General features: G+C 43.4%; 1 protein-coding gene across 5 annotated transcripts in view; it reads right to left on the reverse strand.

Moving 5' to 3' along the window:
• B4GALNT1 (beta-1,4-N-acetyl-galactosaminyltransferase 1) overlaps positions 1-10822 on the reverse strand; it is a 64581-nt gene extending 53759 nt beyond the window's left edge. The window contains exon 1 of one of the 5 annotated variants that reach the window (XM_081936246.1): positions 10565-10822. In XM_081936246.1, coding sequence (XP_081792372.1) covers positions 10565-10656 — 92 coding nt within the window. In that variant the 5' untranslated portion in view covers positions 10657-10822. Of the gene's footprint in view, positions 1-6975; positions 7016-9579; positions 9716-10488 lie in introns of those variants that run through there. The other 4 variants (XM_081936247.1, XM_081936248.1, XM_081936249.1 and 1 more) reach the window with 4 other exon arrangements.
• Positions 10823-11473: the final 651 nt, after the last annotated feature.

Raw genomic sequence — 11473 nt, forward strand, 5'->3', positions numbered from 1 at the left:
ATGTTCCACCAAATATGATGTTGGAAATGCAACAAGGAACTTCTTAACCACTGTCCGTAGTGCAGGATAGCGGTCAGAAATTTCTTTCTGTAACCAAAACTCTTGGTACGATTTCTTGAACTTTGGCTTCAGCTCAATGTCACCAACATTTGCTTGAATTATTTGATGAGATTATTGCATGGTACCTAGGGATTCCCAATATGGAAAGTGAGAATGGGAACATTTTAATAGATCTATATATTCTTGGGTTATAATTTTCACTAAAGAACCATGGGGATGGAAAGGGAAATATAGACAATGGAGTCCAATCCCCTTCCTCAACAGTTTGGAAGCAAAAAATAACTCTAGCAAAATGTAGCCTTTTACCTCTTTGGGGAATCATATTATTATTATTATTATTATTATTATTATTATTATTATTATTATTATTATTATTATTATTATTATTATTATTTATTTTTCCCAATACAACTCATGCAAAGGGTCATCCACAACTACATTACATTTTCCACTCATATTTGTGATTCCTTATAACTTCTTTAAACTAAACATTTTTAGTACAAATCAACGAATTGACATATATATCACCAATGCAGTTTCCTATCTCTTCCATTGACATAATTAACACCTTATGTATTGAATACAAGTATATCAAGTATAGGTTAAACATGAATTGAAAAATTCAAATGTATAAGCTAAATGAATTTATTATATAATCACAGGCAAACATTGCACTTATGCCTAAGTCCTCTACCCACGCACATTATAAGACAGATAAAACTATCTTATCTGGCTTTTGTAAATATTACTCTGCTAATTCAACAAGAAATGCTACTGCATGAATCCTTAATGCAGAACACAGCTAAAAGTGATTTTAGCAATTTTCTTCCCAAGTTAATTCAAAATGTATATCCAAATGTTCCTCTTATTTTTTCCCCAAACACTAGGGAGGATTATATTCAAAACCAGACACTTTTGCTGTGTGTGTGTGTGTGTGTGTGTTTGCTTGCTTCTGGTCTCCAGAGTCAGAAGGGCCAGTTGGGATCCCCAGAGGTCATCTAGTCCCATCCCAGACAGCGCCCCCCCCCCGCCCCACATTCCCCAGCCTCACCACCTCTGGGAAGGCTCCGGTGGGGGGGAATGCGGAGCCCCCACCCCTTCTGCTGCTCTCCCCCACCCTTCACTCTTACTCCCTCCCTCTCTTCGCAGGCCAGGCGGCCACAGCGCTACTGGGACGGTGAGCATGGATGGGCCGTCGCCCCGGGGAGGGGAGGTCTGGCCGCCAGCAAAGGGCTTCTGCCGAGGCACCCCATGCAGGCAAAATAGCGAGCGAGCGAAGGAGGATCAGGCAGGGCAAAGAGGCCCCTTCGCCTCCCACTTTGTCTTGATGAGGCCGCTGCAGCTTCCGGGCGCGGATGGACGGAGGTAACCAGAGCGTCCCGAGCAGGCAAGTGGGCGAGCGATGGAGGATCAGGCAGCTCGCTCGCTCGCTCGCCTGCCCCCCTGGGCTTCCCCGCCACTCTGGCTACCTTTGTCCGTCCGCGCCCGCAGCTGCAGCGACCTCATCAAGACAAAGTGGAAGAGAAGGGAGGCGAAATGGCCTCCCTTTGATCACTCGCTCCCCCCGCCTGTCCGCACTATGCTAGCCCTGCGCTCTCTGATTGGCTGGCTCACCAATTGTCCCGCCCACCTCTAAGAGCCCTATCTATAGAAAGCCAAGCAGAAAAAAAGATAACTGGGTTTAGATAGGGCTCTTAGAGGCGGGTGGGGTGATTGGTGAGCCAGCCAATCAGTGAGTGGGCAGGGCTAGCATAGTGCAGACGGGCAGGGGGAGCGAGCGATCGAGCAGCTTCTGGATGGGCGGGGGTGAATGAACAAACTGGTTCTGAATGGCTCACTAGAGGCCACCTCCAGCACTCCTTTGCCACCCCCCTTGCCTCTTACCGCCCTCCTGCCACCCGCCTTGCCTCTTACTGCCCCCCTAAGCCATCTCACCGCCCCCCCAGCGGGCGGTACCGCCCACTTTGGGAACCACTGTGTTAAATGAACTGTTATATGTTGAGGACTTCCTGTATTGGATCTAGGTCAGGGGGGGGTCAAACTCACATTGTCACAGCAGCATCACATGATGTATCAGGACTTTTTTCCCCTTCGCTAAACCAGGCGTGGGCATGGCCCACAAGCCAGGAGTTTGACAGCCGTAATCTAGCTGATGGTTAATTGCTGTGTGATGATGGGGAAAATGTGTTGAGCGGATGTGTTAATGATGTGTTTGATTATCTCTATATACAATTCAAATCTATATGCCTGTTTAATTGCTGTTTGGCCAGACTATTATGATTCTTCTGTACACATCTCTGACTACTGCTTACCTATAACAATAAAGGGCATCAAATGTAAGAATGCATGTGTGAACATACACTGTGTGTGAAAACACACAAACATATGTTTAAGTGATTGGATGTGTATGGAAAAGCCAAAGTATGACTTTCTTAAAAGCTGTTTACTGAATAAATTGCCATTAGCAGAACCCATTGAACATGCTAGACAATAAACCATGAATGGTTCACACAACCCACCAACCCAAAATCAAACAATCATATTATGGTTTATCACAATGACCAGTTAGTGCAAAATATGATGGGAGCAATGGTGAGCTGCTGCCTGGTCGGACTGGTTCAGGTGAACCAGTAGTTGTGATTGCTGGGCCGGCCCACCCGCCACCCCTGCGCTATGCTTTCCATATATAACTAAGTTTCTGACTTGTGCACACTCACAACCAGCAAGCCAGTTGTTAACATAAGTGCAAGCCACCTCTGGATGGGGATGGCAATAGTCCTAACAGCATTTTACTTTGAGGAGCCTATCGCTCAAATATTACCCTGAGAAAGACTGCAACCCTCAGATGGAAAATGGTTCCTCGGGTCTAATTTAGGCCATATGCCTATTTCCCCACTGAGGTAACATTGCTGTCCCCAGTGCCAATCTCTCCACTGCATCTGTGCTGAATCACTGCCAAATCTCATTGCCTTGATTTGAGAATGAGCCCAAGATGGCTTCCCCCTCTGATGATGCTACTGCTCCCTTTTTACCACAAGCAGTGGGGAAAACATCCATCAACAGGGCTCTGCAAATCAGATGGATTGGCCTGACTTCAGGGCTTCATTTGGACTTCTTTGGGCTAGTTCACATATCTGCCTCTGACAGACCACCTGAGGATTTATTCCCCCAGTTAAAATAAGGAAAATAAGAGAAACGTATGAAAAACTACAAGGACAAAGCAGCTTCTAGGAGAATGAAAGAAGAACCCATTAGGACTGTGGAACACGTTAGATCCTGCAGAGGAAAATAGATGGGGTTTGGGCCAGTCAGAGGTGGTATTTACCAGTTCTCCGAACTACTCAAAATTTCTGCTACTGGTTCTCCAGAACTGGGTCAGAACCTGCTGAATACCACATCTGCTGTCAGACTGACATCTTTGATCTTAGCAAAGTTCAACAACAAGGGTACCCTGGCTAGAGCTCAGCACCTGTTGTTCTAATAGCAGTGTGAAGGTCACTTAGGTGAGATGGGTGGTGTAGAAATTCAAGAAATAAAATAATGGGGTGGGGAAATGAGCTCCTGGGCTGAGCCTAAGCCACCATTGTACCCTGATTGCCCCCATCAAAAATGTGGGTATTGGAATAAAAGCAGACATTCTCCTCCAGGGCTAATAGTTTCTCACATGGCTTCAAAATGTGTAAAATTATACAATTATACAATAGTAGAGTTGGAAGGGACCTTGGAGGTCTTCTAGTCCAACCTTCTGCCTAGGCAGGAAATCCTATACCGTTTCAGACAGATGGCTATCCAACATCTTCTTAAAGACTTCCAGTGTTGGGGCATTCACAACTTCTGGAGGCAAGCTGTTCCACTGATTAATTGTTCTAACTGTCAGGAAATTTCTCCTCAGTTCTAAGTTGCTTCTCTGCTTTATTAGTTTCCACCCATTGCTTCTTGTTCTACCCTCAGGTGCCTTGGAGAATAGCTTGACTCCCTCTTCTTTGTGGCAACCCCTGAGATATTGGAACACTGCTATCATGTCTCCCCTAGTCCTTCTTTCTCTTAAGCTAGACATACCTAGTTCCTGCAACCGTTCCTCATATGTTTTAGACTCCAGTCCCCTGATCATCTTTATTGCTCTTCTCTGCACTCTTTCTAGAGTCTCCACATCTTTTTTACATCGTGGTGACCAGAACTGAATGCAGTGTTCCAAGTGTGGCCTTACCAAGGCATTATAAAGTGGTATTAACACTTCACGTGATCTTGATTCTATCCCTCTGTTGATGCAGCCTAGAACTGTGTTGGCTTTTTTGGCAGCTGCTGCACACTGCTGGCTCATATTTAAATGGTTGTCCACTAGAACTCCAAGATCCCTCTCACAGTTATGTGAGTTAAAATGTTAACAGTTAAAATGTTTAACAACTTGCCATCCATCTTCTTGGAGGTGAGATCGGGTGTGGCAAGAGATGTATTTTAGGAGTTTTGAGAAAAACGTGTGCCCCTTTGATCACTAGTCAGCCTCTGTTCCCACTGCCATTCCTCCCCCTCCCCCAAGCATTTGCCCTATCTGTTAGCATTTTGTTTCCTGAGATCTTTTCAGACCTTTCCCCTATTTTGGAAACTATTTCTCTCCAGGCTTCTAGCCAGAGAGAGGACACTTTCACCTCTTTGTTTGAGGGAGAAGAGAAGGCATATTTCCACAATTCTCTAACAAAAGTATGTTGAAACAGCATCAGATAACTTTACTTTTAGATCTGATGGCCCAGTTGTTCTTGGTATTTTCTTGCTTATTTGCTGGTTTCCATACATTTCTCTTTCAGTTATTCCCTCCCTGAAATGAGAAAGGTAGTTGCTCAACAGTTGCATACAATATTCTCTGCCTCCCGAGTCCTAGCCGATCGGAGGGAATGGGTATTTTGCAGTATCCTTCTCCTGGAGTAGGGAGAGAATGGAGATTTTACAATATCCTTCCCCTGCCACTCCCACCAAGTCACGTCCACAGAACCGGTAGTAACAAATTTTGAATCCCACTACTGTCCAATAGGTAATTCCTCCGAAGAACATAAAAAGAGATGCTAGCAACATCATCTGAGCTCAAACAACAGGGTCTAACTGGAAACAGGTTCCAGGTAGTATTGATGCTCTCTCTCCTTTTCAGCCCTGATACAGAAGCAGCCTGGCAAACCCAAGGAAAAATCAAGTGAATGCAAAACAAGAGAGGGCGTGGTCAGTCCCAGAGGCCCTGAGTCAGAAAGATAATGTTTGCCTGGTTAATCAGTTACTGGAAGCCACTTGCATTCCATACATGCCTATTCACAGCGAAACCTTAAGCAATCAGCCGATTGGGAATAATCTCAAGTCTTGTCTTGTTTTGTTTCTTCTGTCACTACATCCCTGCTGCAAAATCTATAGCAGATGTCCTCTGGTGAAAGGTTTCACTTTTAAACTCTACCTTGTGGCAGCATCTCCATCTTCAATCAATCAATCAGAACAGAGCTGGGAGGGACCTTGGATGTTTTCTAGTCCAACCCCCTGCTGAACCAGAAGACCCTATTTCAGACAGGTGGCTGTCCAGTCTCTTCTTAAAAACCTCCAGGGATGAAGCACCCACAACCTCTGGAGGCAAGCTGTTCCAATGGTTAATTGTCCTCAGGAAGTTTCTCTTTAATTCCAGGTTACTTCTCTCCTTGATTAGTTTCCATCCATTGTTTCTTGACTTTGCCTTCAGATGCTTGGGAAAATAAGTTGACCCCCTCTTCTTTGTGGCAGCCCCTCAAATACTGGACTACTGCTATCATGTCACTCCTGTTCCTTTTTTCTTCCAAGCTTGACCTCAACAATTAATTGTGCCTCTGAGTACAGTTTCCATGTCCCATACTCCAACTGTATACAGTAATTGTTTTGCTGCTCTATACTGGTACTTGATGCTGATTCTAACCTTGTTATCTGTTTATTCATCAATGTTCTTTTTCTTGTCCCATTTAACTCAAACTTTAAACTTCATCTGCACATTCTTTCCTGTGCTACTGTACCCTGTTTGCCCGAAAATAAGACCTCCCTGGATAATAAGCCCAATCGGGCTTTTGAGCGCATGCATTAAAATAAGCCCTCCTCAAAAATATTGCAACACAGCAGCAGCCATGAGGTGACCCACCTCGCCTCCTCCTGCACCCCAAAAATAATAAGACATCCCCAAAAATAAGGCCAAGTGCTTATTTCAGGGGTCAAAAGAAAATAAGATCCTGTTTTATTTTCGGAGAAACACGGTATTTATTATTATTTTGCATGGGACAGAGCCCATGTTTGCAAGTAGATATTGATTAATGGAAGCCAATTACAGTCTTCATTTAGGACATAAAAGAATATTTCTGGTTCCATGCAAAAGAAGTTTGTGCATAAATCTAAAACTTGTCCTATAACACATTGCACCAAGCCATGGTTTATTAGCTATTCCGTCTGAGCCAAGTACACCAAATTCTTCCTAATTGTTCATTTGTTACTCTTAACTCTTAACATAATGCACTATAAAGATATATTTATCCTAAAGACTTCCATTTGGAATAAATTTAATACAAAGCCAAATCTGATACATAATTAATGTTAAGCCTTTTGGGGAAGGCAGTCTGCTCAAATCTCTTGCTTTTAAATAAATGCTTTTTAAAAAGTTTAATATAATATGTTTTTCTTTATCCGTTTGTTTAAAATGAAATCACTTTAGATTTCCAGAAGGTAATAATCCTTAAACACTCAGAGAATATTTTTGCATGAATAAGGTTAGATTTATACTTTACAAAATCAACTCAGTAACCCGCTTTCAAAATTGGGGGATTTCATGCATCATAGCAAAACAAAAAAAAAAACCACAAGTCACTTTTTTCAGTGCCTTTTTAACTTTGAACTGTTAAAAATGAACTGTTTTAAATCAAGGATTACCTGTATACAAATACAAATAGAGCATTATGTTGCAGATGCCATTCTTACAAAGGCTTTGATGGATGGCAGCAGACCTGCCTGTGTGTTTAACCTTTAATTCAGATTTTTTTAATCATTAATCCTGGTTCAGTTGATGTATAAGCTTGGGGAAAAAATATCTGTATTTTAGTCCTTCAAATGTAGACGACTTTAATGCCCTTCAAGCATCTGTGAAACTTTAAGTCTAAAAGGCACAGTTCTTTAAGCTTAATCTTTTACCCAGAAAAAAACTTAGTTTAAATGGAATGAGGAAGAAAATTGCTAGTGTGTTTGTCTTTCTCTCCGCTGATACAAGAACTTACTTGCCTAAGACTCATAAGTAGTCAGGTAATCTCCTATGAATCAAGCTCATAGGACGCTCAGGGAACAACAATAATTGTCTCTCTTCTACAAACTCAAGCAGCACTCTGGAGCTAGTAGTAGAGGAGTCGAAGTTAAAGCTTGGTAGAAAGTGTCTTTTGTTACTAAAACAACACACTTAGTGGAAAGATAATAGGCTATTGCAGAACCTAGCAATCCATATTAGGGTTCAAATCTTGCCTCCCTTTCTTCCATTTTACATAATAAATGAAATTCTTGCTGTTGTTGGTCTTGTTTTCTTTTTTTAATCTGGATATGGAGAGGCTGCATCCTGTTTTGATCATGATCTGGTCTGATCTCCGATTCTTAGTTTCTAGCCTTGGCAGTTTCAGTTCTTCCTTCTTCACAGGCATATCTATGAAACTTTCAATACTTTCTTCCAGAGAATGTTTTTTTCAACTTCCCCATTTAACTTACAATTATGGTTTTCTCCACTGGTCTCCCATTGAAATACCAACCAGTTGGGGTGGGACATTGACCTGGTCTATAAAGTAAACTCAACATACGCCAGAACACTTAACGTTCCAAGGGAGGTCCACATTAAATTTCTCAGAAAGACTGAGAAAGAATCTCAGATGAGAAAGAATCTCAGATGAGATTCTGAGTGCACAAAGGGGGCAAGCATTAAAATACAAGGATAGAGAAATAGCCATTCTGAAACAAATCCCAAAGAAAGTTAGAGATAAAAGAAAAAACTATTCACTTCTAGCGAAGAAATTATACCAGAAAGGGGTGTGGTTCAGATGGCTTATGCCAGAAGATATGTTAATATTCTGGGAGGACACGAGAGTTAGAATCAACACAACTATGGAGGCTGAGGCCTTCATGGAAAAAACAAAGTCCTCCTAGATAGACCTGATGACACTACACGGGACATATAGGACACGGGAGGTGCCGGAGCCCTGCTGGAGGGGGGAGAGGAGGCAACATCGAGAAAACTCAGATCACAGAAATGAACTAGAGAATCTGTGTAATATAGAATGACTGAAATTATTTGAAGATAAAAGGTTATATGCTGACAAAATACTATTAAGTTGCAACAATCTAATGTATTAATAAATGAAAATTATGAGAATGGGGGGGAGGGCCATTTCCTGCATAATGTAACTGTCAAAATTTGTAACTTTATCCACCATCCCTTTTCCTAATTATTTTTTTTAAAACCAATAAAAATTTTGTTAAAAAAAAAAAGAAATACCAACCAGGTCTGTCTCTATTGAGGTGCTGTCATTTTGATGAGCCCAGCTGTTAAATAGACATTACAAGTATTGTATTCTAGTTCCATGTGATATGAAAACCAGAATGACTGGTTACATTATACCCAACCCTGCTTTACAAACACTGCCAAAAAGCTTATTTGCTTACAAAAATCTGCCCTAAATACCAATTATTAGATTAGAAATGGCGGAATACACACTGAAGATCAATGACAGTCACAGAGATCATGGAAGCCTAAACCATGCTGGGTCCACTCCCCTCTGTCCTAATACCTTCCTTTTCATCAGCAATAGCTGCAACCCAGAATTACAAACCAGGCAGAGTGTCAGAGCACCTTGAGGAATTAAAATAGTTAAAATGCAGTGATAACTATCAGCAGCCAACTCTTGCTCATAAAGTGAAACCCTTTAGCAGAGAGGTCATTTAAGCAGAAAGTGGGTGGGTACACTTGGGTTACAAAATGCTGATCTAAAGAGACAAATTAACAAAGTATATAGGGACCCAGGTTCAAGTCTTTGCTCTGCCAAGCTCGTCAGGATCACAATAAAATTAGTACATGCCACAGATATCTAAATAAACTCCAAGCCTGGTGTCATGTTACTAAGCCTTATTTTCATGAGAGAAAACTGAATAAATTAGTACATGCCACAGATATCTAAATAAACTCCAAGCCTGGTGTCATGTTACTACTAAGCCTTATTTTCATGAGAGAAAACTAAAATGAATTGGAGGAAGGATCTACTTTCCTACCTCCTGTCTCAAAGGTGCTTTTTCAAGAGGCAACTGGACTTTCTGGAAACCAAGAAAGTCCAGTTGTCTCTTGAAAAAAAGCACCTTTGGGACAACCATGTCCTGGGTGAGTGAAGAATCCCCATAGACAAGAGACTCCTCTGCTCAGTGAATTGACAAAGCACCCTTTCCCATCCAAGAGAAGCAATCCTTAGATCCATTTGTACCACTTAAAAGATAACGGCTGGTGTCACTCACCTCCAAAGATATCCTAAGAAAATCCTCTAGATTTAAGGAAAGATCACATGCCCCCAGAAAGGCAGTAAAAAAAACAGACAGTGTGTGCCAAGCTTGCATCCTGCCTCTCAGCCATTTCTTGTAAAACCCTTGTGTAAATAGCTCTTAAACCAGTTCCTCCTCCCTAAGTCTCTGCCCCCGCCACAACGGATCTCTAGGGCCGCCCTCCCTCCCCCTTTGCGGGCGAGGGCGATGGCCGCTGCTGGATCCACATCTGGAAACATATCCGATCGAAGCCTGGAAAGGATCGCTGGCGAAGATTGGCTACGATCTTCCCCGGGAGGGGGGCTTTTTCTCCCCTTGAACTCTAATTCCGTTAACAGCAGGACGAGAAGCCGCGGTGGAGAGAAGAGGGAAAGGCGCAGCTTTTTTGGGTGGGGGGGAGAGGTTATTATTATTTTCTTCTTCTCAGCAGGATTGCTTAACTGGATCAGGCAGGGCAGCGGCCATCGGAAAAGATTATCTCATCGTTTTCCCATCAGTGAGGAGGGGGAGAAAAGACCTCTCGTAGCCCCCCCCCCCCCGCCGCCGCCGTTTTTTTGGTGTAACAAACAAAGAAGCCAAAGACTGGCCAGATCGCTGCATTTATAGAGAAGATTCCGGATCCAGGGTAGAAAAGAGGCCTGCGATCGCCGCCCCCCCCCCTTTTAAGACTTGTGGCCCCGCCCCCCTTTCGCCCCCCACCGAAAGCTTTCCTCGGGATAAAACCTTCCCACCCACCCATCTCCCTGCTCGGAAGCCATGCCCGGTCCACACAACGGATTCGGCCGCTTCCATCCCAGACTTCCCGCCCGCGCGGTTCGGCTCGGCTCGCCTCTTTAACCAAACCTTGCGGGGAGAGTCTCTCTGCCCTGGTGTGGACAATGGTACCTTGCTCCCTTCTTTTTTTCAGCCCCGCAGCATCGTTCTCCTCGTCGGTCTCCCCTGTGCCATTTTGATTTCTTACAGTTTGACTGCGGTTTTTCTTTCCATCCGGCTTCTAGCTCTCTCTGCCTTTTGTCTGCCGGCCGCGAACGATCTAAAGGGCTCTTTAGGCATCTATGTAGGAAAACAAAAGCGATCGCGATTAAAGCAAGCGAAGGTCGGGCGCGGGAACCCGCCTTTGAGCTGGCTGCTAGACCCAATACAGAGGAGAGGAAAACGGTGCGCGAGGCCCCCACTGGCGGGAGCTGGTACTTGAAGCTTTTTAACAATCCTGCAGTGAGTTAAAACACCATGGTGGGTTCAATGCCCCACTAGGTTTCTTCCCCTCTCCCCACTTCGGCCAAAAGGCAGACAGGATGCTCCCTGCCCGAAAATATAAAACCTGTTAAAATGCAGTGATGAAAAATACGGTTAAAAAATGACAAGGGGTTGTAAAGCACAAAGACAAATTCATCCCTTAAGCCAGGGGTGTCCAGACTTGGGAACTTTTAAGACTTGTGGACTTCAACTCCCAGAATTCCCCAGCTGGGGAATTCTGGGAGTTGAAGTCCACAAGTCTTAAAGTTCCCAAGTTTGGACACCCCTGGCTTAAGCGGTCAATGACTGAGTAGGCTGCTTCCTGGAGGATATGTTGTTTTCATAAAAGTGTATTATGGAACTGGCAGTTTCCCCATCTTCCCCAAACAATATTCTTCTGTGTGTCCAATCCTGAGTGGAGTGCATCATCCATAAGTATTTCCTTTTCCTTTGCCAAGCTATGCTTGAATAAAGGTGCAAAGAAACGCTTCTAACGACATTTGGGATATGTGTATTATTAACCCGGAGTTCAACAGTTGCCTTTGGAAATTTACAGGCTAGATTTTGAGCTTTAAAATGGCATTGCATCATAATTAATATACAATCTTGAGACTTTCAGTTTGGCACTGGAGAA

The sequence above is a fragment of the Natrix helvetica genome (genome assembly GCF_964273705.1).
Source record: "Natrix helvetica genome assembly, chromosome: 1".
NCBI lineage: Eukaryota > Metazoa > Chordata > Lepidosauria > Squamata > Natricidae > Natrix > Natrix helvetica.